This window comes from Oryctolagus cuniculus, chromosome 7 (genome assembly GCF_051225735.1).
Source record: "Oryctolagus cuniculus isolate XC-2025 breed Fujian yellow rabbit chromosome 7, ASM5122573v1, whole genome shotgun sequence".
In the NCBI taxonomy this organism is placed as follows: Eukaryota; Metazoa; Chordata; class Mammalia; order Lagomorpha; family Leporidae; genus Oryctolagus; species Oryctolagus cuniculus.
Window position 1 is genome coordinate 157,097,883 of NC_142873.1, and position 26,075 is coordinate 157,123,957.

Consider the following 26,075-nt stretch of genomic DNA (forward strand, 5'->3'; position numbering starts at 1 on the left):
TCTCTAATCCCACAAAAACCACCATAGAACTGGGGGGACACTGCTGCAAGCCTCAGGTGGGGCCACCACAGCATTCAGGAATGATCAGGTCGTAGCTCTGACTCTGGCTAACCACGGCCACTCAGTGTAACACCTGTGCTCAATACTCCGTAATGACGCTGATTCTTGATTGGCTCTATCTACTTTCTCCCTTGCTTTGTTTGTAATTACAATATCTTACTAAAAATACTTTCAGCAGTGGGCATTTGGCACAGCAGTTAAGTCACCACATTGCATACAGGAGTGCCTGATTGACATCCTGGCTCTGCTTCTGATTCTAGCTTCCTGCTAATATGTACCCTGGGAAGCAGCAGGTGATGGCTCAAATACTTGGATCCCTCTATGTGGGAGACCCAGATGGAGTTCCTGACTTCTGACCTGGGCCTGACCCAGCCTTGGCCATTACAGCCGTTTTGGGAAGGAACCAGCAGATGGAAGATTTCTCTCTCTCTCTTTCTCTCTCTTTCTCTCTCTCTCTCTCTCTCTTTCTCTCTTTCTCTCTTTCTCTCTTTCTCTCTCTCTCTCTCTCAGACTTTCAAATGAATAAATCTTTAAAAAATATTTTTGTCAAAACAACAGTAAATCAATGATGACCCTAGGAATAAATCAAGATAATCCAATGAAATTCACATGAAGTGCTGGATTTCAGGCGACACATTCCTCCTGATAACTACTGCAATGAGGCAAAGCTCAGCGGAGAGGGAAAGCTCTGGGGAAGTTCTCTCACCCAGAGACCACACGAGAGACCACTGATGTCAAAAGATGCCAAGTTCTGTTGACAGCTCTCCTGGTTCCCCCAGAACAACTGCCAGACAGACTGGGAGCAAATGCTGCCCCAGCGTGAGGGCCGCTGGCCTGTGATCCTGCCTGTCCCTGTTTTACAGCGCTCTTAGCTCACTCCCTGTGAAGTCAGGGACAATGACATTTTTGAAGGAAAAAGGATAATGGACATATACACACATAGTCACCACACACACACTCCCTATCCTGGACTATTTCGTTTCAAAGAGGGCAAAACTAAATCTACCTTGAAAGAATCTGTCAATAGCTCACATAATCACATTGTTTTATAGGCTGGACCAAGGATGTCAAAAGTGTGATAAGCATTCTATACTCCTGGGAAAAAGAGACTAACTTAACCTTCCTATTTCTGAATGGCAACAGAATTGAGGATCTACCTTCTTCCTTATACAAGTCCCCTCCTCTACATGAAGACCAATGCCCCAGGGACAAAAGGACAACATAAAACGATTCCATGTTTATTGGAACAAGTTATCAACAACAGTTATATCCACTAATGATCTCTTTGAATTTATATATTTTCCTTCCAACATTTATTATGCATAAAATAACGTGCTATACCACATAATATATGTACATAATATAAATATAAAATATAAAATAAATTCAGGTTGAGCAGCCCTAATTCAAAAATGTTTTTTGAGCCTATCAATTTCGGATTTTTGGATTCAAGATGCTCAACCAGGAAAAGTCTATGTAAATATTCCAAAATCTGAAAAACTCCAAAATCTGCAATACTTCTGGTCCCACATATTTTGAATAAGGAATACTCCATCCACCTGTGATGTCAAATGCCCTGACATGAAGACACCAGAGTTTACCTGAACTGCATTGACGAACTTCCCTTCAATCTTCATGATGCTAGAAGCTCCCAGGTCACCTGGGCTGAGGGAGAAAGTGAGCTCCGAGTCTCTCTCCATGGGGATCTTCTCCAGTCTAAACTGAATGGTGGTGTTGTTCAGGATGTGAAAAGCTGCCATCAGACAATGGAAATGACAGACCGAATATTAGCATCTACTTCATTCTTGCCAATTCAGGCTAGAGTACATAAAAGGCGGCCCGTCAGTTACTCTGAGAACAGGATGGCAGGCTGGCCCGGCACCTGGGTCTGCGACTGACAGCTCACCTTGGTGACTATCCAGAGACAGAAGCAAGCAGAGGTACATATAAATTTACATTGAAAAAGGAATATTTTTACAACATGCTCCATTGGTGGCTTTAAAATATGTGGCAAGGGGGCCAGCCTGTGGCACAGCTGGTAAAGCTGCCGCCTGCAGTGCCAACATCCCATATGGACTCCAGTTCAAGTCTCAGCTGCTTCACTTCCAATGCAACTCTCTGCTGTGGCCTGGGAAAGCAGCAGAACATGGCCCAAGCCCTTGGGCCCCTGCACCTGTGTGGGAGACCCAGAAGAAGCTCCTGGCTCCTGGCTTCGGATCAGTGCAGCTCCGGCCATTGCAGCCAATTGGGGAGTGAACCAGTGGATGGAAGACCTCTCTCCCTCTGCCTAGCCTTCTCTCTCTGTGTAATTCTTTCAGATAAATAAATAAATCTTAAAAAAAAAAAAAATATGTGGCAAGGAGCAGGCATTTGGCATAGCAGTTAAAACCTTGGGTAGGATGCTCAAATCCCTCATCAGAGTGCCTGGGTTCGAGTCCCGCCTCTGCTCCTGATTCTCGCTCCATAATGCAGGCCCTGGGCAGCAGCAGGTGACAGCTCAAGTAACTGAATCCCTGCCACCCACGTGGGAGACACAGGGCGAGCTGCCGAGCTCCTGGCTTCAGCCCAGCCCAGCCCCAGCTGCAGCAGCATTTGAGGAACATTTGGGAGATCTCTCAATCTCTCTCTGCCTTTCAAATAAGTAAATGAATTTAAAATAAACATATATATATATATAGAGAGAGAGAGAGAGAGAGTACATTAAGCTTCTCTTAGCCAAGCTGACATTTTCCAAACCAAACTTTTAGCTTTCAGATATAGAGGTATCCCTCCCATTGGGCCTAATCAGAATCAAGGACAAAACACAGTTCTAAGTAAACAACTTCCATCCCAAACATGGATGGATCAGGATGCTTGTGCTAAGTACATAAACAATCGGGAAATTAACATCTGAGAACCACAGAAACAGTCTTCAAAGGCATTTCTTCACCAGTAAATAAAGCCACGCTCCAGGGCTTACCTGATTTCTATGGGTGTCAAGACTAACAGACTGAACTGTTTGGTTTTAGCTGTTTAGATCCAGAATACAAACACAACCACATTATTCTTACAAACCTGAACCACTCACTACAGAAGATGGCAAAGAAGATGGCAAAATACTAAACGGAGAACACACATCCACAGACTAAATTTCATATTCTATTTGCATCAGCCCCTTGAGCTATCTTGGGCTACAATACTTAACTAGGAAAGATCTACTGCTTAGGAACAAAAAATTCAGATACATTTAACCAGATTAAACAATACTTTAACAGGATCTAGCCTGCATTAATGAGCATTCAGCCAATTTCAAAGGGGAATGCTTTTTACAAAAATTATTTTGTCAAATACAGCATTAAGCAGAAAAGGGTAAAAACATACCAACTTACCATGGAATGGCCTGTTAAAATTATATTTTGATTTCTTAAATAGTACTCGTTCTAGGGTTCATTCTAAAAGAAAAAGGTTTTGTTACTGGTTTTAGCAAAGTGAAAGAAAAGATTCATGCTACTCACCTTGACCTCTATGCAAAGATTCAAAGAAGTCATGTCTGGTGAAATGAGCATCCTCTTGGCTACTGACACTGGCAGACGCAGATGACGCACAAAACACCCGACTTACTTCAGCCACAGCACCTTCTCGGCCTACCAGCTGGGTACAATTCAAGGAATAGAGTTTAATGTCTTTGATTTCTACCTGCAGACGGTCACTTCTGGAGTCATCATCTCCAGCCACAAAATTCTGGATGAATATCTGTCCCAAGTGTCCTACCAACAACTCGGGACTCCCGGGCTTCCGGGGGACAGAAACCACTGGGGACTCAATGTTTATGTTCAAGATTAACTTTACAGTGTCCAAACGAGGTGAAGCCAGGCCAAACCCATATATTTCGTTTTCCTCCAAGATAAAGGGTTCGCGAGCCTTTCTTGGAGTTTCAAAGAGTGACACCATTTCGCTGTACTCAGCAGTCTTTGTGGCTAGTACTGTGGTGACTTTGGTGGCCGCATTTTTCAGCATACTTCGAAAATTTTCTTCTAGCTCATCCATGGACAATGTTAATTCCTTTAAAAATTTAGCAGAATGGTTATAATGCAAGGAAGCCATCTTCAGGTGGAGGAAACACTCTTGCTTCGATCTCTCAACAAACGTGAAACTCAAAGCTTCAGTAAGGGCTGCATCTTCCATCCTGACAAATACAGATTCAAAGAAGCCAATTTCACTGACGAGAGTCTCGTAGCCTGCGGAATTCCCAATGCTGACAACATACTGGTTTTTACCATTATCCTGTGTCAAATCCATAAGCTGCAAACAGCCAAGAGAACCATTCATGTCAAATGTGCTACCCATTGAGACGTTAACTTTGGTGCCACCTATACTTGCAGTTGCGATTTTTCTGCCATATTTCTCCCCATTTGCCATTCCCACTGTCCGAAGAAGCAGTAAGTTAAGTCTATGGATTTCCACGGCAACCTCAGTGTTTTGTTCATAGGTAGACTGGTAAGTTCCTTGTTCTCTAAAGCTTCTTTCAAAATCAGTTGTTAAAGGTTGAGGACTCAAATCATCTTTTTCCTTGGGGAAGGATTTTTGAAGAAAACCAATCAGCTCCACAATTGTCTCTGGATTTAGGATAATATCCAGATTATTCACCTGTAATGAGATCACCTGCAGAGTGCTATCTAAATTCATCGAGGGGCACTCTGAACTCACAAACTGATATTCCAATTTAATGAGGGACTCTTGTTCTTTGGTACAGATTTTGTCAAATGAAACATTAGTAGCTGATCGGTCATTCAACGTGGCTGCATCAGTGAAGTACGCCACGTTAGGTCCAGAAACGGGAGACTGAGCCCTGCTATCCCGAAGACTTCCTGTTGGAATATCAAAACTCAAGTTCTTATGTGAAGCCAACAAAAGGTCAAAGTCAGCACCATACGTCTGCATGGTGTCCACCAGGAGCAAACCATGCACAGTCAGGGAGACTTCGGCATCATAAGGCCGCTTCACAAAGTGAGCATTGGTGCCGAATACCTTGAGCACAGAAATGTACCGGCCATTGCTCTCAACGCCAAGCTGCACACAGTTAACTTTAAACTCGGCCAGGAGGAGCTGCGACTCCACCAGGACCTCCCGTGTGTTCTGCTCCAGCATCACAATGCTCTGGGTTAAATTCATCACTGAGTCTTGCAAACCTCCTCGCTGGCCTTCCTGGGGAAAAATTCTCTCTCTAATCTGTGTGTCAGAAGCCTTAACTTCTGGGGTGGTGAGGAGAGCAAAGCAATTCTTTAGAGCAGATATTTTATCCTCATTGATGTGGATTTTTAAGTCTGGTAAGTTGCCTGAAAGCACAGCTCCTGGGTATTTGGGATCTGAGGTATAAATCAACCGGCGTTCCAACTGCAGATGGACGTTGAATTTCTCCACCACGTGGGTGGGCCCCACGTCAATATCCTGGACATGCTTCCAGTTGTCCTTCACTCGTCCGACCATGATCTGGAGGTCCATGAACGACAGGGAGTACCTCTCGTACATCTTTGTGCTCATTAAATGTGCTTGAAGCTGTTCTTCACTGAACTCAACTCCAGAAAACGGAGGTGTTTTCTCTCCATTGCTGCTGCTTGTCTCCGGAGGCGGCGTATTGGGAGGTGTGGCGAGAGGGGTCTTATATTCATCGTCACTGAACTGATTCTCTTCAGAGGCTGACCCGTCCCCACTTTTCCTCTTGGAGTCATCTGCAGAGAGAAAGGCAGAAATTCAGAGCGCAGGTCTACTGTCCCCTTCCGCTTTTCCTCTCCCTTGGGGAATCACGCGCTCGTGTCAGGGTAGAGACCACAGCTGCTGTCCCAGCTTCTGAGAGCACTGCCCAAGCTGCCGTCACCGACTCTCTCTGTCACTCTCTGTGTTTACTTCTGCCTTTGCCACTGTGCTCATCCTGATTCCCCACTAGAGAGTTCAAGGGGAAGACAGCTCCCATTTGCCCTGCTCTGCACAACATCCCCACAGCCTGGATCAGTACCTGGAGAGTAGAAACTGCTCGAGACACAATTTCTAGCCCCAGAGGCACATGCTAACCCCTCCCTGCAGCTGAGTGGTGCTGAGACAACTAGAGAAGCACACCACCGGGTTCTGTCGCCTCCGGCTCTGTGCCACATCTATGTTTTAGTGTTTCCAGGAGGTGATTTCCAAGGTCGTGTGAACTTCTTAGTCACATACAACTCCTTCTTAACAGTCCCCCCACACCACACTTTTCCACTCCTGCTCAAGTCCTCTATTCTCTTTTCTTCATGGTCCTCTCCTTGGCGATAAGGTTGTGATCACTTGATAACCTTGCTCAATTTCTTTTTCCCCATGAATTCTCTCACTCTTCCATCCTATTTCAATGAATGCTTTTTGAATCTAATGAAATTACCTCATTTTCATATATGGCCCTAATTGCAAATAAATTAAATCTCCATCCCTGGGGGCTGGCGCTGTGGCATAGTATGCTAAGCCTCGCATGTCGCATCTGCATCCCAAATGGGCACTGGTTCATGTCCTAGCTGCTCCTCTTCTGGTCCAGCTCTTTGCTTATGGCCTGGGAAAGCAGTGGAAGATGGCCCAAGTGCTTGGACCACTGCACCCACATGGGAGACTCAGAAGAAGCTCCTGGCTCCTGGCTTCAGATCAGCCCAGCTCCAGCCATTACAGCCATTTGGGGAGTGAACCACCAGATGGAAGACCTTTCTCTCTCTCTCTCCCTCTCTCTGTAACTCTGTCTCTCAAATAAACAATTAAAATCTTAAAAAAAAAAAAAAAAAAAAAACTATCCTGAAAATGCACATTGGGAAATAATGTTTATTAAAATACACATTAAGAAAAAAATACAAATAAATAGCATAATGAGATACCACTTCACATATACAAAAATAGCTATGATCCAAAGAACAGACAATGAGTAATGATAAGGATATGGAGAATCACTTCTCGGCCTTTTGGCTAAGATCAAGTATAGGATATGGAGAAACTAGAATGTTCATACACTGCTGGTAGAAATACAAAAAGGTACAGTCACTTTGGTAGTTCTCCAAAATATTCAACACATAACCCAGCAACTCCATGCATCAGCATATACCCAAAGGAACTGAAGACACAGGCCCCACAAAAACCTGTGCATCAGTGTTCATGGCAGCACTATTCATAATAGCCAACAAGTGGAAACAACCCAAATATCCAGCAACAAATGAATGGATAAACAAAATTTGGCATATCCATAGAATGGACTATTATTAAGTACTGATACATACCACAACACAGATGAAACTTAAAAACATTACGTTAAATGAGAAAGACACAGAAGGTCCCATATTCTGTTAGTCCGTCCCTATGAAATGTTCAGAGTAGGCAAAACCATAGAGACAAAAAATCAGTGGTTGCCAGAGGCTGGGGATAGTGGGAAATGGGGAGTGACTGCCAATGAACTTTGAGTTCTTTTTGGAAAATGAAAAGTCTAGAATTAAGCAGTAGTGAGAGTTGCATAATTCCATCAATATTACAAAACAGCCACACTGTACATTTTAAAATTGTGAACTATATCTCAATAGAGCTATCATTTTAAAAGTAACAAGTGAACTCCAGAGTTAAAATGTCACATAACTTTAAGCTCCACTTTAAGCACAGAGACAGGTACAGCAAGGTGTTTCCATGACTTCACGCTGGTACTACCTTGGGTGTTCGTCAACAGCATTCTTCCTAGATCCACGACAACTAACACAGGGTTCTTGAATTTGAAGTCATCAGGGAATATCACCTGAGGAGCAGAAATATCTAGCCGTACACTCCACCGTTTACTCTCCTCCTGCAAAATCAAATGAGCTTTCATTGAACCACAGTAACTGCAACTGCTGAAAATGAGCCGCTTTCTCGGAGGTGCTCAAGCACTTCTGACAGCCACAGCTAAGGGAGCTATGGAGTGACTGCTGGTCTGCAGTGTTAGCGCAAAACACCGATGGCTAAAGCGTGAGGACGAGGAAACTAAAGGGGCCGGCGCTGGGGTGTAGCAGGTTAATGCTCTAGCCTGAAGCACCGGCATCCCATATGGGCGCCGGTTTGAGACCTGGCTGCTCCACTTCCGATCCAGCTCTCTGCTATAGCCTGGGAAAGCAGAAGATGGCCCAGGTCCTGGGCCCCTGAACCCATGTGGGAGACCTGGAAGAAGCTCCTGGCTCCTGGCTTTGGATCAGCACAGCTCCAGCCATTGCAGCCATCTGGGGAGTGAACCATCAGATGGAAGACCTCTCTCTCTCTCGCTCTTTCTGCCTCTCCTCTCTCTGTGTAATTCTTTCAAATAAATAAATATTTTTTAAAAATAAATAAAAATACACACTAATAAACATTTTGGGACTGACACTGTGCCGCGGCCGGTAACGCCCTGGCCCAAAGCGCCGGCATCTCATATGGGCACTGGTTCTAGTCCTGGCTGCTCCTCTTCGAATCCAGCTCTCTGCTATGGCCTGGGAAAGCAGTGGAAAATCCTTGGGCCCCTGCAACCACATGGGAAACCCGAAAGAAGCTCCTGGCTCCTGGCTTCAGATCAGCACAGCTCCAGCCGCTGCAGCCATCTGGGGAGTGAACCAGCGGGTGGAAGACCTCTCTCTCTGCCTCTCCTTCTCTCTCTCTAACTCTGTCTTTCAAATAAATAAAATAAATCTTTTAAAAAAGAAAGAAAAAGAAACTAAAGTAGGGAGATGAAATTACAAATTACCTATGAAGAAATTGTATTTTGTGATTATCCACAGCTTAAGAAAGATTTGGCTTTTAATTTATAAGGCTTAGTATGTTTAATGCATTGTAGAAATTGTGGAAGCCAAATAAACATAGAAATTTAAATATTTTTACTTACTCACAGGCACAGGTAACCATGAACTTTCATGCTACCATATCTCAGTGTAAACATAAACTGGGGCTGGTGCTGTGGCATAGTGGGTAAAGCCACCACCTCTAGTGCCGGCATCCCACATGGGTGCCTGTTCGAGTCCCAGCTGCCCCACTTCTGATCCAGCTCTCTGCTATGGCCTGGGAGAGAAGTAGAGGGGTGGCTGAGGTTCTTGGGCCCCTGCACCCACGTGGGAGATCGTGGTCTCCTGGCTTCATATCAACCCAGTTCAAGCCATTGTGGCCAATCGGGGATTGAACCAGCGGATGGAAGACCTCTCTCTCTCTTTCTCTCTTTGCCTCTCCTTCTCTTTCTGTGTAACTCTGACTTTCAAATAAATAAATCTTAAAAAAAAAATGTAAGCTGTAATATCAGAAATGCAAACAACAAACCAACTCTTGAGTTTCTTCATTAGTCTTCCCTGCAATTACACTTACCCTCAACTGCATGAACATATAAAGCTAATGTATGCAAATATTTCCTTTTTCTATAACAAGAGGATACTAATTATTACACACACACCACTACCTGCCAAAAAATGAACTACTTCTCCACCCCATACATACTATATACCCCCGGCCCTTTACTTTTGAACATCTCCGCCCTCCTTCACTGTGCAACGGGCTCTGCACTGCCCAGAAGACGCCACGCTCTGTCTGATGCTCCCTCTACTGCCGCATCTTAGCACTGCACCGCCATGCCACATGGATAGGCTTACTGGATGGTTAAGTTCCTTGGCTCACAAGTGACCATCATAACCTGGAGAAGAAGCTGGGGCATCATTGCAGTCATTTTCCTTCTGATAACAGTACAAAGAGAAGCTCTCTCTCGGGAGCAGGTGTTTAGCCTAGCAGCCAAGACGCCTGCATCCCACGGAAGAGTGCCTGCGTTCAATCCCTACTTCCAGCCCTGACTCCAGTTCCCTGCGAATGCAGACCCTTGGAGGCAGCAGTAATGGCTCCAAGTGGCTGGGTTTCTGTCACCCACATAGGAGACCTGGACTGAATTCTCAATTCCTGATTCCAAACCAACCCAATCTACCTATTGAGCAGTAAACAGGAGCTTTCCCTCTCTCTCAAATAAATAATACACACAATTTTTAAAAGTGAGGGCAGGAGGTGCTCTCTGGTGAAACACTTACAAAATATCAGGTCTGGAAAAATGGAATAAAGATGAGTTTTACAGTATTCCAAACTGGCACAAGGAAGAAACAAGATTCCACACAGTCACTCATGTTTTAGACGAGGTCAGGTGTGTTCAGGGTGGTATGGCCATAGACCAGTCACTCATTTTTTAAATTAAACCTGAACTAGAAGACGTGAGATTTTATTTTATGCTAGTAATCAGGAATTCATATTTTCCCTTTATTTAATCAGTATAATTGCTATAAGGATGCCTCTTTACAGCAGGTAAAAAACTTGACAACAGAATGCCGGCCCTTCTCCCAGAATGTAACGTATATCCACTCACAATGAAATCACCGACTAGCAGACGATCGAGAGTCTGTCGGATTTCTGCCTTGGTCTGCATCTTCAGCTTGTTATACTGTCTTCGGGCAGCTTCAGCCACTCTCAGCTCGAGTTCAGACTGATAGCCAAAACCTACAAGAATGAAAACACACAGGTGAGTCGGAAGTTTCAAATGGGCAGATGAAAAGCACCCATTTATTCTCCCCACGAACTTCCAACAAAGCTGGAAAACGATCAGTAGCAACAACAGCTCCTTACTCCAGTGGGATCCAGAACAGGGCGACAGAGATGAGGCAAAAGTGGGTGGGAGTCTGGAGAGACTGAGGGAAGGGCACCGAAGATACTAGAATTTGACGGACCATTTTTCAAAAGATTCCAAGCTATCATATCTCAAGATCTTTAAGCAGCAGGCCATTACACGGAAAGGGAAAATGGAATTTAGAAGGAATGCCTTCTCTACTCCATCAGTGAGACGGCAATGCAGCCATGACATTTAGGACTCCTGTTTACATGAAAAGACTCAAAACTGGAATAAAAACTAAAACAGTTTCATTGTTATGAAGGTGGGGAGGATACACTTAGGAAAAATACTATTGTTTTATCAATCTCCCTGTCAATCAAAGCGCTTTTGCTGCTCCTACTGTCTCAAGTCTTTTTTGGGAACAAGAGAGGCAAAAATAAATAAATCAGTGGTGACATTTAGAAGTCTGCAGTATTTAATGCTGCATCATGCAAGTAAGAGAAGCCACGGATCCTGTCATCCAGAAGGAAGTCCTTGAACACTCCTCCTCAGTGCACTGGTCTAAAAGCTCTTAGGCAGTCAACAAAACCACCGCACAACGGGATGTGTGAAAGGAGGCAAAGAGAAAGGGGTTAAGGATACTGATTTATCTTAGCAAGAGAGACTGTGCAAGGACACGCTGCAGTCATGAGGGACCACCTCTGCACTCCTCTGTCACTCTCACAGGTCACTCAGGGGAGTAACACTTGTCCAGAGCACCAGCAAGGACAAGAAAGATGCTTTTTTTAAAGTAACAAAAGATCAAACAAAAAAGTTAACCTGAGGTATGAACCTTTCCCTTGTAGAAAAAGTCTGCTACTTTTCTGATAGCCTGGGGGTTGTAGATGATGTTCAAGGGCCTCGTGCTGACGTTCAGTCGCCTCTCAAAGTGGCTGTGCACCGGGTTTCTCTCATACAACATCTCAAAAACTGGGTCATCTGGGTCCGCAGCTGAAGGAGAGAAAAGGGAACACAGCAAAGCAATCACCTGACTCTCGACAGACCCATGAGGAATTCGGGAAAGACATTTTCTGACTTGTTTTTCTATTAATTCACATTCTTGCACGTTTTCAAAATAGACTAAGAACTGACTCTTTAATTTTCAACAGAAATTATGAGGACTGGGCCAGTGTATTTGCTTCTGTTATGGAAACCAAGGATCCTATATGTTAACCAGGTTACACAAGGCCAACAGCCTCACTGAGAGTGCACCAAGCTGCCTCCAGGTTAAACATGGAGTCACATGGAAAATTACTATGCACAAGACACAAAACACTTCCTCTTCTCACTGATGAGGACTGCGGCTGAAAGAATCATATTTTTAAGGATGAGTTTTAAGATAAGTTAGCGTAGCAAATTACCAAGATCTTGACCACTTCTGTCTGCAGGTGCAGTCTGGAGACCAAAGGACTGAGAGACTCTGCCAACTTCTTTCTGCTGTGAAACACACACAAGAATGCATCAGTACCAGAGAGGGGCCAATGCACCTTATACACACACAAGAATGCATCAGTGTCAGAGAGGGGCCAACGCACCTTATACACACACACAAGAATGCATCAGTGTCAGAGAGGGGCCAACACACCTTATACACACACACAAGAATGTATCAGTGTCAGAGAGGGGCCAACGCACCTTATACACACACACAAGAATGCATCAGTGTCAGAGAGGGGCCAACGCACCTTATACACACACACAAGAATGCATCAGTGTCAGAGAGGGGCCAACGCACCTTATACACACACAAGAATGCATCAGTACCAGAGAGGGGCCAACACACCTTATACACACACTTAACACTTCAGCATCACTTTCACTCAGCACGAGTGAGTCAAATTCACTTCAAATTACATGACTGAGTTCCTGCAGACGTATTCTGTTTGTGCCTTTCTCTCAAGGCTCTGCCTTGTCCTGACAATGTGTGCTTTGCTCTCGGCACGTTAACAGACACTTGCTAAACGGACAGCAGACATGTACAGCTTTCCAAACCTGAAGTCTACAACTCCCATCCTCTCCATGGCCTTCCCCACGCGACCCGAAAGCAACCATGGATGGGGTAAGTGGCTCTACACTCAGCTATTTGAATCACATATTCGACAACTTAATAAAATCAAAGATCTCATAATAATAGTAAGTATTTAAATATAAAAAGTATACATACATAGAAAACATGAGATGGTTCTCTTTTGCAAGCCAGAAAAAAATGAGATTTCACAGCAGACAAAGAGTCAGAGTGAAAACGACTGTCAGAATCAGAGAATAAATGCACAAAATAGCGGTGCTTACGGTGCTTCCCATTCAGAGTACACTGTTCCATGACAGCACAACATGGGACGGGGAATCCCACCAACACTGTCTAGCAAATTCAAAAAACTTATCTAACCCCAGCCTACCTGTGTCAAAATGATCAAAATGTTAGAATGAATCAGGTTAATAGTGCTTATTATTTGTCTAAAAGAGACCGCAATTCACCAACACCCTGCCGTGCTAACCTTCCCGGTAAGTGTACGTACTGGATTAGGGAAGACCAGAAGAGGAAACGTCGTTCCTTCGGTGGCCACATCTCGAAGAAACAGGCCACCCAAGCGGACGAAAAGCAAGGAGGAGTTTCTTCGAGGAAGAGATTCTGCCAGCAATTTTACATCTGCAAAAGATGAATGTAAGAATTCATACTATGCCATGATAACCTGCTTTTTAAAGTATTAGTTATAATATTTTGGAGCACTATTAGATATCATAACCTTGAAATTAGAACTCCCAAAAAACTGAGCATACTTTAAAAAGTTCACTAAAAAACAAAATAGTTAAAAGATAAATTTTGGGGCCAGCAATGTGGCACAGTGGGTAAAGCTGTAGCCCAAGATGCCGGCATCCCGTATGGATGCTGGTTCAAATCCTGGATGCTCCAATTCTGATGTAGCTCTCTGTTTACAGCCTGGGAAAGCAGCAGAAAATGGCCCAAGTGCTCGGGCCTCTGCACCTACACGGGAGATCTGAAAGCAGTTCCTGGCTCCTGGCTTTGGCCTGGCTCAGCCCTGGCCACTGCAGCCACTTGAAGAACAAACCTCTCTCTCTGTCTCTCTTGTCTCTCCTTCTCTCTCTGGAACTCTGCCTTTCAAATAAATAAAATAAATCTTAAAAAAAAAAAAAAGATAAATTCTGGTGCAAAGAAACTTTGAATTCAAGAATGTATTTTATTTTTCATAAAATGCATTTTCCATGAGATTTCTGAAGGCTCAGCATGTGCAGATTTCAACATCTTTTGCAGTACAACAGACTTATCTTTTAAGTCCATTTTCCACAAACTTTTTGAAATATCCTTGTAAATACACAAGCATTATGGCACGTTTCCACCAGAATGAATTCTAAACACAGTTCCAGCAATCGTCTAGGTCACACTAAGTTTATGACAGCTCAGCTCTCAAGAATATAGAGTCGGGGCCAGCACTGTGGCACAGCGGGTGAATCCTCCACCTGCTGCACCGGCATCCCATGTGGGCGCAGGTTCTAGTCCTGGATGCTCTGCTTCCGACCAAGCTCTCTGCTGTGGCCTGGGAAAGCGGTGGAGGATGGCCCAAGTCCCTGGGCCCCTGCACCCGCGTGGGAGACCTGGAGGAAGCTCCTGGCTCCTGGCTGCGGATCAGCACAGCTCTGACCGTTGCAGCCATTGGGGAATGAACCAACAGACGGAAGACCTTTCTCTGTCTCTCCCTCTGTCTGTAACTCTACCTCTCAAATAAATGAACAAAAAATCTTAAAAAAATTTATAAAGTCAAATTGGCTTTTTTTATATATAATCATTTGCTCTTCTTCAACTAATGAGGAATCTCAGAGAAACTGCTATTTTATGAACTGAAAAATATTTTTGAGATGGCTAGACCAACATCTAGGCATTTACACACTTCAATTCAAAGTTTAAAAAATAGTAGTCAAGGGGCCAGCACCAAGGCTTATCAAGTTAAGCTGCTGTTTGCAATGCCAGTATCCCACATGGGCAGGTTCAAGTCCCAGATGCTCCACTTCCAATCCAGCTTCCTGCTAATGTGCCTGGGAAAGTAGTGAGTGATGGTCCAAGTGCTTGTGTCCCTGCACCCACATGGGAGACCCAGATGGAATTCCAGGCTCCTGGTTTCAGCCCAGCCCACCACTGGCCATCACAATCTTTTGGGGAGTGAACCAGTGGTTAGAATATTGCTCTCTCTCTTTCTCTCTCTCGCTCTCTCTTTCTCTCCCTTCCTCTCTTTCTGTAGCTGCCTTTAAAACAATAAATCTTTTTAGAAAAACCACAAGTATAGCTGATCCTCATTATTCTCAGATTCCATATTTTGCACACGTACCTACTCTCACTGAAATTTATTTATAACCCCAAATCAATACTCCTGGTGCTTTCTCAATCATTCCAACATTCACAGAGCAAGAACTTTGGGTCACCCAACACACACATTCCCAGCTGAGTTCAAACACAGCAGTGATCTGTCTGCTTATTTCAACTCCCATGCAATAAACAAGTGCCCTTTTCCCGCCTATCTAGAGCCATGCTTTTCAAATTTTTGTGCTTTTCCTTGGTGATTTTACCATACACAGTTCTGAAGCGCTGTCTAGCACGTTACAGAGAAAACAGGTGTATGCCTGTGAAGTCATGCATTCCAGGACTAGCGGGCGTGAGTTAGATGCTAACAAATCAGCTGCATGTAGATAACTATATATTAGAGAATAAGCACCTAACCACAGACAGACATTAAAATAAACAAGTCAGATACGGATCAGCTGATGACTCTAACCAGGCTGGCAAGAACCCCCGCAGGGTCTGCCCAGGAGCAACAGCTCCATCTCAGCTCATGCAGAGCTCCCCGCCACGGGCTGCAGACGACGAGGAGCACCGCGGCCGCGAGCTCTCTGGGGCAGTACCTGAAAACTCCAGCTGCATGAACGCACTTTCGTTCACAGGAGGCGTTCCTGGCTCCTCGTGTAGCAGTGTCACTGTGCCTCGCTGCAACTGCAAGTTCAGCTTAGCGAAGACATGGTCTCGCTTCGTGTACGTGTTCAGACAGGAGGCGTCCGCAGTGGGGTCGAAAAATTCCTCAGTGCCTGAACAGTAAGGAAGAACAGCCTTTAAGAAAAAACACAAAAGTAAAAAGCACAACCAGGCACCATCACCACTCCCTTTCCAGGGAAGAGCGCCGAGTCACGGGGGATCACTGCCACAGGACAACAACCCCAGCTGTGCTCCAAGAGCTCTCACCAACTTCCTGCCAAGCCAGGGAGCAGACTCATGGTTAAAACACAGTTTAAAGCAGTACTGCACCGTCCACTACAGCACAAAGGGCACATGTACTAACATGGCTAGTGCATGGATTGTTACTTTTGACTTAACTATAATTAAACAGCCATGTGTGGCTGTGGCTACCGTATTAGACAGTACAAGTCTAAAAAGTACCCTGGACACCAGTCTTCAAGCTTCAAAATTTAAATTATTTGAACTGGGGAAGGCACTGCGGTGTAGCAGGTCAAGCTACCACCTGCAACGCTGGCATCCCAGATGAGCAGCAGTTTGAGTCCCGGCTGCTCCACTTTGGATCCAGCTTCCTGCTAATGCTCCTGGGAAAGCAGTGGAAGATGGCCCAAGTACTAAGGGCCGTGCCACCCAGGTGAGAGGCCCAGAGGGAGTTCCAGGCTCCTGGTTTCAGCCTGGCCCAGCCCCAGCCATTGTAGCCATCCAGGGAACGGGGAATGAACCAGTGGATGAAAAATTCTCTCTCTCTCTCTGTAATTCTTCTTTTCAAATAAATAATTAAATTCTTAAAAAATTTTTTTGAACTTCCTAAAATGTAGCTCTCTTACAACTGTTGCCTGAAACTGAATTAGTAAGGAACTGCAAATGGAGGACCTTCTAATCCAGTCTTCTCTGCCTCTATGAACTTGAAACAAGCGGTTTCTAAGCGAGGGGTGAAGGCCAGCTCCCACATACCCAGGATCTCCTCCGGAGCCCAGTGCTCGCACGGCTCTCCCGACAGCCCCTCCACGGATTTTCCTTCAGGGGCTGGCTGCCCATACCAGCCACCCCATCCAGGAAACCAGGACTGAAGATACTGAAGCATCCCACTGCCTCCACCGGTCTCCGGGCCGCCAGGAGAGTCCCCAGGAGAGTCGAACTGAGGTTCTCGCAGACTCTGTGTCAATAATCACAAGGGAGCAGACGTGAGTGCCTGACAGAGGCAAGCCGTGCTGAGCCACCGCCGCCATCTGTCCCCATCAGAACCGAAGCATCTCAACAAATCTTCTCGAGGGAGACTCCGTACCTCTGCTAGCTCTTCTTGTTTGTAAAATCGATCATGAACCAGTTCACGCAAAATCTTCAGTTCCTCAAAACTCTGTTCCTCTTCAATCCGACACATTTCCTCCTGTTTAGGTGAAAGCAGAAATAAACAAAAATAGATAGCATACCTACAGAGAAATCAGACACCTCCATAAACTACAAACAAACCCAGCTGGGCCCCCAGCATCACCATTTAAGGCTAAGAACAAGGCAGACAGTCCTATGACTGCAATCGTTGGCTTAAACAGCTTTCCCATACCATCCAATAGATGTCAGTTGCCCTCAAAAACATCACTAAGAAGTTTCACAGTGCCCAGGCCTACGGGGAAGAAGAGAGGGAGCAAAGGAGAGCACTTTCTTCTCTTCTCTTCTCTTCTCTTCTCTTTTTCTAAGATTTTATTTATTTACCTGAAAGGCAGAGTCACAAGAGGAGGACAGCGAGAACGAGCAAGAGCTTCCGTTCGCTGGCTCACTCCCCAAATGGCCACAGCGGCTGGGGCTGGGCCAGGCCAAAACCAGGAGCCAGGAACTTCTTCCAGGTCTCCCACATGAGCGCAGCGCCTAAGCCCTCCACTCCTTTCCTGGGTGCATTAGCAGGGAGCTGGATTGGACATGGAGCAGCTGGGACTCGAACTGTTGCCCATATGGGATGCTGGCACTGTAGATGGTGGCTTAACCCTCTGTGCCACAGCACCAGCCCTGAATCCTGTGTTTTCAAGGGGCTGCTGTGGGGTGCACCGCCTCATCATCCCATCCTGCGCCCAGCACTGAAGCAGTCACAGAATGCTCTACATGCATGCACTCAGAGAGCAAAAGAGGCAGCCAAGTTACCACCTTCACAGAAGGAAACTGAGGACCAAGTTCACACAGGAAGTGTGCAGGCCCGAGCTCCTCTGTTTTGTATGGGATATGAGCAAGAGTGTCATCTTTTTTTTGTTTTATCTGCTCCACGTCAGACCAGTTCCCTGCTAATAGCCTAAGCAGCAGAGATGGCCCAAGTGTCTGGGATCCTGCCATCCACGTGGGAGACCTGGAAGAAGCTCCTGGCTGCCAGCTTCAGCCCAGTCCTGGCCACTGGGCCATATGGGGAGTCAACAGGGAGATCTGTCTCTCTCCTTCTCTCTGTAACTCTGCCTTTCAAACTCTTTATTTGAAAGAGTTAAGAAGAGAGGTAGAGACGCAGAGAGAGAAAGGTCTTCCATCGGCTGAAACTGAGCTAATCCAAAGCTGGGAGCCAGGAGCTTCTTCCGGGTCTCCCCTGTGGGTACAGGGGCCCAAGACCTGGCCATCCTCTGCTGCTTTCCCAGGCGCATTAGCAGGGAGCTGGACTAGAAGTGGAGCAGCTGGGACTCAAACCAGCACCCATATGGGATGGCAGCACTGCAGGCCAGGGCTTGAACTCACTGTACCACAGTGCCAGTCCCAATAAATCTTAAAAAAAAAAAAAAAACCCCACACACACATCCAAAACAAAAAGTCTGGGTTACTCCATCCTTTTCATAAGGTTCCTACATCAGCAACTGTATCAGATATTGAGGGAAAAAGCGTTAACAAAGGAGTGGGCAACGGCCTCGGGGGGTTAGCTTAATAGAGAAGTGAGAACCCACAGGCCGCGACACAGCAAGTGTGAAGGGAAAGTCATGTTCTCTGCAGACTAACTGGCTAAGAGCTAGGACCTGTGCCAAAATACAAGAACTGGTCTGAACCGCTCCTGCACAGCTGATTCCCACAAAAGCAGGACAAAACAAGCAGCAAGGCAACCGCTACTGCCTTGCCTGGGGTGATGACAGACAGACAGACAGACTGGGAAGGGCTGGGTCCACTGCCAGGACCCCAGGAGGGCTGGGTCTGGGGTCTCTAGTCCACAGTTAGCTCCAACATGAGCTTTTCCTTGTCTCAACCACCAGAAACCCAACATTAATCAAGTCAGCTGGGAATACAGACAACATGGGTCCAAGTGTGAGGAGGTCAGGTGGATTTCAGAGAAAAAGAATGAGGACTCGGATCAGGCTCTGAGGAGGGGTTGATGGCTCCATGAAGAAGAGTCTCTGCGGGGCCGGCGCTGTGGCGTAGCGGGTTAATGCCCTGGCCTGAAGTGCTGGCATCCCATATGGGCGACAGCTCCAGTCCCGGCTGCTCCTCTTCCGATCCAGCTCTCTGCTATGGCCTGGGAAAGCAATAGAAGATGGCCCAAGTCCTTGGGCCCTGCACCCGCATGGGAGACCTGGAAGAAGCTCCTGGCTCCTGGTTTCGAATCGGCATGGCTCTGGCCGTTGTGGCCATCTGGGGACTGAACCAGCAGAAGGAGGAGGACCTTTCTCTCTGTCTCTCCCTCTCACTGTCTGTAATTCTACCTCTCAAATAAATAAAAAATCTTAAAAAAAAAAAAGAAGAAGAAGAAGAAGAGTCTCTGAGACCTGCACAGACAGCTGCGGGAGGAGAGACATGAGCACAAAGGCCTGACGGACATGGCCACATCTTGTCTTCTCACTCATGAGCTGCCTCTCCTCGGGCAACACGGTGGGAGAGCTGATGGCCAGTGTGTGAAAGTGGCCTTCCAAGAAGTTCCCAGTTGGGAGCTGTTGCTCAGTGGGTTAGGCTGTCACTTGGGACGCACAGATACCGTATCAGAGTGCCTGGGAACGAGTTCTGCCTCTGTGTCCAGTCCAGCTTCCTACTAATGCACCTGGGAGGAGCAGACAACAGCTCAAGTACTTGGGTTCCTGCTACCCATATCAGACCCAAACAGAATTCTGGGCTCCTGGCTTTGGCCTGGCCCAGCCCTGAATTTTAAGTACATTTCAGGAGTAAACCAGTAGATGCAAGACATCTCTCTCTCCCCCTCCCTCCCTGTCAGTCACTCTACCTCTCAAATAAATAAATAAAACTTTTTTTAAAAAAGTTCCCACTCTAACAAGACTAAATCAAAACAATAAAATTATGTTCCTAGTAAAGCAATTTATCTCTTCACGGTTTGCAACTTCATCAGCCTTTGGAAGGCTGATGACAAGAAACCCAAGACATCATCTTCTCACCTTGTCATCTGCAGACAGCAAGCCACCTTTTAATTTGGTGAAATACTTGTCAGTGTAGGATACGGCATCACGGGCACGGTGCAGCAAGAAGTCCCAGGTACAACACTTCCTCTGCTCTCTGATCTCATACAAGTTAGCATTCAAAGCGAAATACCACCATTCCCGGCAGCTAAGAGAGACCCCAACAATATAGTTACTTCTTACAATAAAAACAACCAAAACGCCCTCCATTCAGGACAATCCATGTAACACCACCCCTTCCTGAGACATCTTTCTCCCTTTCAGCCATCAGTTTATGTCCCAAGCTTATTTTACTATTAAGCTAAACCCTTATGTGTGGGGAAAGTAAATTTGTCACCTAAGAATATCAAATAATAGCTCCCCACATATATAATGGCATAGGATTCAGGTGGTTTGAATTATCTACTGTATCAGTCCCCTCCATTGACAGAAAATCAAATGCTGTAAGGTAAATACCACCTTGAGATAATTACCAAGGATTTAACTACTAAGGATTTTACAGGGCAGTGTTGTGGGGCAGCAGGTTAAGCTGCTGCCTGCAAAGCTGGCATCCCATATGAGCACTCGTTCAAGTTCCAGATGCTCCACTTGCCATCCAGCTCCCTGCTAATGCACCTAGGAGAGCAGCAGATGGCTCAAACACTAGGGCCCTTGCCACCGACGTCGAAGACCCAGTTAGAGTTCCTGGCTCAGCCTTGCCATTATGGACATTCAGGGAGTAAACCAGCGGATGGAAGACCTCTCTCTGTCTCTCTCTCTTTCTCTAACTCTGTTTTTCAAATAAATAAATAAATCTTTAGGAAAATAAGGATTTAAAATGGAATACTAAGAAAAGACCTGAAAATACACAAGATCTTTAAAGTATACTATATAAATGTTGACCAAAAAGACTAGGAAAGATGACCTAAGCAACTAGAATATTGCAAAGTACTTACTGTACACCAGGTGCCACCATTCTACTTGCTAAACTACACTTACTCTAAGAGTAAGACTGCAGCACCAAATAAACATATATCAATAATGATAACAGAATAGCATTTTAAGGGCTAGAAAAATCAATCGTACTTTATCAAAGTTTTTTGGTTTTTTTAAAGATTTATTTATTTATTTGAAAGGAAGAGTTACAGAGAGGCATAGGCAGAGAAAGAGACAGAGAAAGAGAGAGAGAGAGAGAGAGGTCTTCCATCCACTGGTTCACTCCCCAGATGGCTGCAATGGCCGGAGCTGTGCCAATCTGAAGCCAGGAGCCAGGAGCTTCTTCCAGGTTTCCCTTGAGGGTCCGGGGGCCCAAGAAGTTAGGCCATCTTCTACTGCTTTCCCAGGCCACAGCAGAGAGCTGGATCAGAAGTGGAGCAGCCAGGACTCGACCAGCACCCGTATGGGATGCTGGCACTGCCGACGGTGGCTTTACCCACTACGCCACAGCACCGGCCCCAGATCCAAGTCCTGCACATTAATCATGTGCGAGAGCAGGAAGGCATCTATCTCTGAGGCATGCACAGGGAACCAGCAGCTGTCGAATGCATCGCACACACACAGCACTCACAGGCCCTTACTTCTCTGACACCGCCACTTTAGGTTTCCACTTTCGGAACTTCACCTGCCTCTCCTTTCGCTCCAGCTCCTTGAGAAATTCCATGATCTGCCGATACTGTAACTTTTATTAGAGGTTAAGAGATACTAAGTTAGAACAGATTTGTTTCTCTGTAAAAACCTTTATCTAACAAGAACAATTCGTGTTTGTCAAGCCACTTAACTGAAACCCAGTGCAACTAAAAGCAAGCTATCAGGATGGAGGGGCTTGTCTCTCCTGACGCTGACAGTACAGTACCCACATTTACATCTGCTATGTATCTCTTGTACACTTTGCTCCGCATTTAAAAACATCGCATATAAAGAGAATCGAAAATGAATCTTGATGTGAATGGAAGGGGAGAGGGAGTGGATAAGGGGAGGGTTGCGGGTTGGAGGGACGTTATGGGGGGGAAGCCATTGTAATCAATATTCTGTACTTTGGAAATTTATATTCATTAAATAAAAGTTAAAAAAAAAAAAAAAACCATCTAATCAAAACTAACTCGAGACAACCCCACGTAACAGTCAACAGAGAAGTGGGTGTGTGCCTAACAAGCTTTGGCCAGGAAGGAAAGATACTGTTAAGCACCAAGCACATTCTACCAACATTTGTCCTTCAACTGCCCCCAGGTTCCCGGGAGACAGAGCGTAACCCCTGGAGGGCGGAGCGTACCTGAGAGAGTTTCAAAGGAATGGTCTCCAGCTGAATGTCACATTCGATCCGGGGACTGTGCCGAGACCTCAGAGGCTCCTTGGAGCAGTTTCTCTTCAAGAGAGCAGATGCACACACAGGCTCCAAGACGTAGTGGTGCCTGCGACTCTCCATGCTCCTGGCCATGGCCTCCTGTGTGCCACAAGAACAACTGCCCTGCCCAGTCTGACTCCTGCTGCTGCTCACCACTCGTTTATAATGTTGGGGGTTTAGGACAAAAGCAGTCAAGCTGAGCGATGGGCCGTGTCATAGCAGCAAATGTTTTTAGGATCAAGTTACAGGCTGGTAGGTGCTCTAATCATATCAGAATGTAAAAAAATAAAATAAAATTGGGCTCTAAAGCTCTCTTCTTTAAAATTGTTTTTTTTATTAATAAGTAATACATTACTATGTTCACTGCTGAAAATTAAAAGGCAAAATAAGGTGAAATATTCCTTTCCTGCTCGCATCCCCCAGCCACTCCCAGCAGCAGCACCAGAATCCACCTCCCCCACAGGCACTCTGCACGTATTTAAGCACATCCGTAACTTCTGTTTTCTTCCACAAATGTTATATGAGTGCCTGTGCCCTAGGTTCTTTTTCCTTTTTTTAGTTAGGTATTTATTTGAAAGGTAGAGTTACAGAGAAAGAGAGAGTAAGAGAGAAACTTCCATCGTTGTTTACTCCCCAAATGGCCTCAACAGCCAGAGCTGGGCCAATCTGAAGCTAGGAGCCTAGAGCTTCCTCCAGAGCCCCCAGTGGGTGCAGGGGCCCAAGGACTTGGGCCATCGTCTACTGCTTCCCCAGGCCACAGCAGAGAGCTGGACTGGATGTAGAGCAGCCAGGTCTCGAACTGGCTATGCCAGCACTGCAGGCAGCAGCTTTACCCACTATGCCACAATGCTGGCCCCAAATTTATCTTTTAAATTTACAGTGCTGGCCCTGTCCCAGGTTCTTAAATGCCTTAGTGTATCTCAGAGACCATTACACAGTCTTCATAAAGATCTGCACCTTTATCCTTTATATCTGCACACTGTTCCACTGTATGGTTGTAGTATTTACTTGACTGAATTAGCAAAACAAAAAAACCTCTCAAGATAATTGCACACAAGCCAAAGATAATATTGGGTGGGCGGAAAATGAGCCATTTCTTCCTATTTCACTTAAACCACCCACAATTTCTTTACAAGAAGATTAAACTGAGATTTTTCTTTAACGTTCATAAACAGTAATTTTTCATACCCAATGGTTTACAGCTTTCTAAGTACATCTTAAAGGAATACAAGTGGAGGTAAAGTTTCAACATAAACATAATAAGAAATCTATTGTTTAAGAATCACATCTGGGGACAGACATTGGTGCAGCAGTTAAGATATTGTTTAGGATGCTTCCATCCCATTTGGGAGTGCTCAAGGTCAAGTCCAGTTCCAGTTTTCTGCTAATGCACACCCTGGGAGGTAACAGGCAATGGCTCAAGTACTTGGGATTCCCACCATGCACATGGATTGAGTTATAGGATCCCAGCTTTGTCCTGGTTCAGCTCAGATTGTTGTGGGCATTTGGGGAGTGACCCAGCAGATGGAAGACCTCTCTCCATATCTTTCTCTCTCAGTATCTCTTTCTCTCTCTCCCTCTCTCCCTCCTTCCCTTTCAAATAAATTTTGACACCAAAGATACCCAGATAAATAATTTAAAAAAAAAAAAAAAAGAAGCACTTCTGGTGGTTTGTTTACTTAAAATCTGGATGCCTAGTACATATGGCTAAGAGAATGGGTAACTGGCCGGCGCCGCGGCTCACTAGGCTAATCCTCCGCCTGCGGCGCCGGCACACCGGGTTCTAGTCCCGGTCGGGGCGCTGGATTCTGTCCCGGTTGCCCCTCTTCCAGGCCAGCTCTCTGCTGTGGCCAGGGAGTGCAGTGGAGAATGGCCCAAGTGCTTGGGCCCTGCACCCGCATGGGAGACCAGGAGAAGTACCTGGCTCCTGCCATCCGATCAGCCCAGTGCGCCGGCCGCAGTGCATGGGCCGCGGCGGCCATTGGAGGGTGAACCAACAGCAAAAGGAAGACCTTTCTCTCTCTCTCTCTCTCACTGTCCACTCTGCCTGTCAAAAATTAAAAAAAAAAAAAAAAAGAGAGAGAGAGAATGGGTAACTGTAACATGTGACATGCCAATAGTAGAGCCTCTGCAGTAGTCAGAAGCAATGAACTCGAAGTACAAAAACAGCAACGTTGTAAAAATACAGCTTTAAGAAGAAGAAAACCTGAAAACACCTGTAACTCCAATATAAATTTAAAACATGCACAAAACTAAACACTGTATGTGGTTCAAAGCCACACATACAGCAAGCACCTCAAGCCGATGCCTCTGGAGGAAGAGAGGAGCGGGCATCAAGAGACGCCGGGGACAAAAGCAAGCAAGGCTGTGACCCTGCACCACTGTCCTTCAGGGCTGCCACATCGTACAGTCCTCTGCCAGAATCCTACCTGCAGCTCCACCTGCGGCAGATCCCCCAGCAAAGTGCAATCAACATCCCAGTAGATGCTAAACTCTTCCACATCTAATTGCTTTTTCCGCATTAGTTTCTGTACCTGAGGAAGAAAGGGAAGAAAATGATGCCTGTCTTCAACCATGAACGTATTAACTCATTTCACAAACCATTTGTGGCATCGTGCATAATGGTAATCTGCATGGTCTTGGGGACACAAAACTGCAGTAAAACATGGTTTTAGGGCATTCAGTGCAGCAGTTAGAACACTGCGTGGGACACCTGCCTCCCACATCAGAGCGCCTAGGTTCAGGTTCCTGACTCCAGCTTCCTGCTAATGCAACAGACAATGGCACAAGTACTTGGTTCCTTGCCACCAATAGGTGGGACTGAATACTCTGTTCTAGGCTTCCAACTTGCCTAGCCTCAGCTAGTGACCCAGCAAATACAAGATATTTCTCGGCCGGTGCCATGGCTCAATAGGCTAATCTTCTACCTGCGGCGCCGGCACACCGGGTTCTAGTCCCAGTCAGGGTACCGGATTCTGTCCCGGTTGCTCCTCTTCCAGGCCAGCTCTCTGCTGTGGCCTGGGAGTGCAGTGGAGGATGGCCCAAGTGCTTGGGCCCTGCACCCCATGGGAGACCAGGAGAAGCACCTGGCTCCTGTCATCGGATCAGCGCGGTGCGCCAGCCGCAGCAGCCATTGGGGAGTGAACCAACGGAAAGGGAAGACCTTTCTCTCTCTCTCTCTCTCACTGTCCACTCTGCCTGTCAAAAAAAAAATAAGAAGAATAAAAAAAAGAGAAAGAGCCACAGAGAAGAAGGCCACGTGAAGGTGAAGGCAGATACTGCAGTAATGGATCTACAAATCAGGGGACATAGGCACCGCCAGCAACCGGAACTAGGAGGGGGCAGGGCAGCTTCTCCTCCAGAACCTCTGGAAGTAATCAACCTGCTGAGACCCTGCCTTCAGACTCTGGCCTCCAAATCTAGAGAACGAATGTCTGCTGCTTTAAGCCATCCACTCTGAGGCAATGCATTTTGTATGGCAGCCCAGGAAGCTGGGCTTCATACTTTAAGTGACATAAAGACATTGAAAGTTTGATGTAGGCAGGCACAAGAATCAAGTGTGGGGGCCAGCACTGTGCCAAAGCAGGTTAAGCAGCCACCTGCAGTACTGGCATCCCATGTGGGTGCTAGTTTGAATCCCAGATGCTCCACTTCCGATCCAGCTCCCTGCTAATGCACTTAGGA

At 46.0% G+C, this 26,075-nt stretch overlaps 1 protein-coding gene across 6 annotated transcripts in view; it reads right to left on the reverse strand.

Annotated features, from left to right (window-relative positions):
- VPS13D (vacuolar protein sorting 13 homolog D) overlaps window positions 1–26,075 on the reverse strand; it is a 276,465-nt gene that overhangs the window by 230,217 nt on the left and 20,173 nt on the right. For 4 of the 6 annotated variants that reach the window (XR_016210247.1, XM_008275375.5, XM_008275373.5 and 1 more), the window contains exons 7-20: window positions 24,821–24,925; window positions 22,320–22,490; window positions 21,628–21,728; window positions 20,051–20,219; window positions 16,999–17,100; window positions 16,668–16,869; window positions 15,608–15,787; window positions 13,213–13,343; window positions 12,058–12,133; window positions 11,477–11,647; window positions 10,418–10,548; window positions 7,738–7,870; window positions 3,555–5,768; window positions 1,662–1,813 (exon numbers count right to left, since the gene is read on the reverse strand). Coding sequence is in view for 5 of the 6 variants with exons in the window: in XM_008275375.5 (XP_008273597.4) it covers window positions 1,662–1,813; window positions 3,555–5,768; window positions 7,738–7,870; window positions 10,418–10,548; window positions 11,477–11,647; window positions 12,058–12,133; window positions 13,213–13,343; window positions 15,608–15,787; window positions 16,668–16,869; window positions 16,999–17,100; window positions 20,051–20,219; window positions 21,628–21,728; window positions 22,320–22,490; window positions 24,821–24,925 (4,038 nt within the window). In the remaining variant the exon portion in view is untranslated. Of the gene's footprint in view, window positions 1–1,661; window positions 1,814–3,554; window positions 5,769–7,737; window positions 7,871–10,417; window positions 10,549–11,476; window positions 11,648–12,057; window positions 12,134–13,212; window positions 13,344–15,607; window positions 15,788–16,667; window positions 16,870–16,998; window positions 17,101–20,050; window positions 20,220–21,627; window positions 21,729–22,319; window positions 22,491–24,820; window positions 24,926–26,075 lie in introns of those variants that run through there. The other 2 variants (XM_008275374.5, XM_008275377.5) reach the window with 2 other exon arrangements.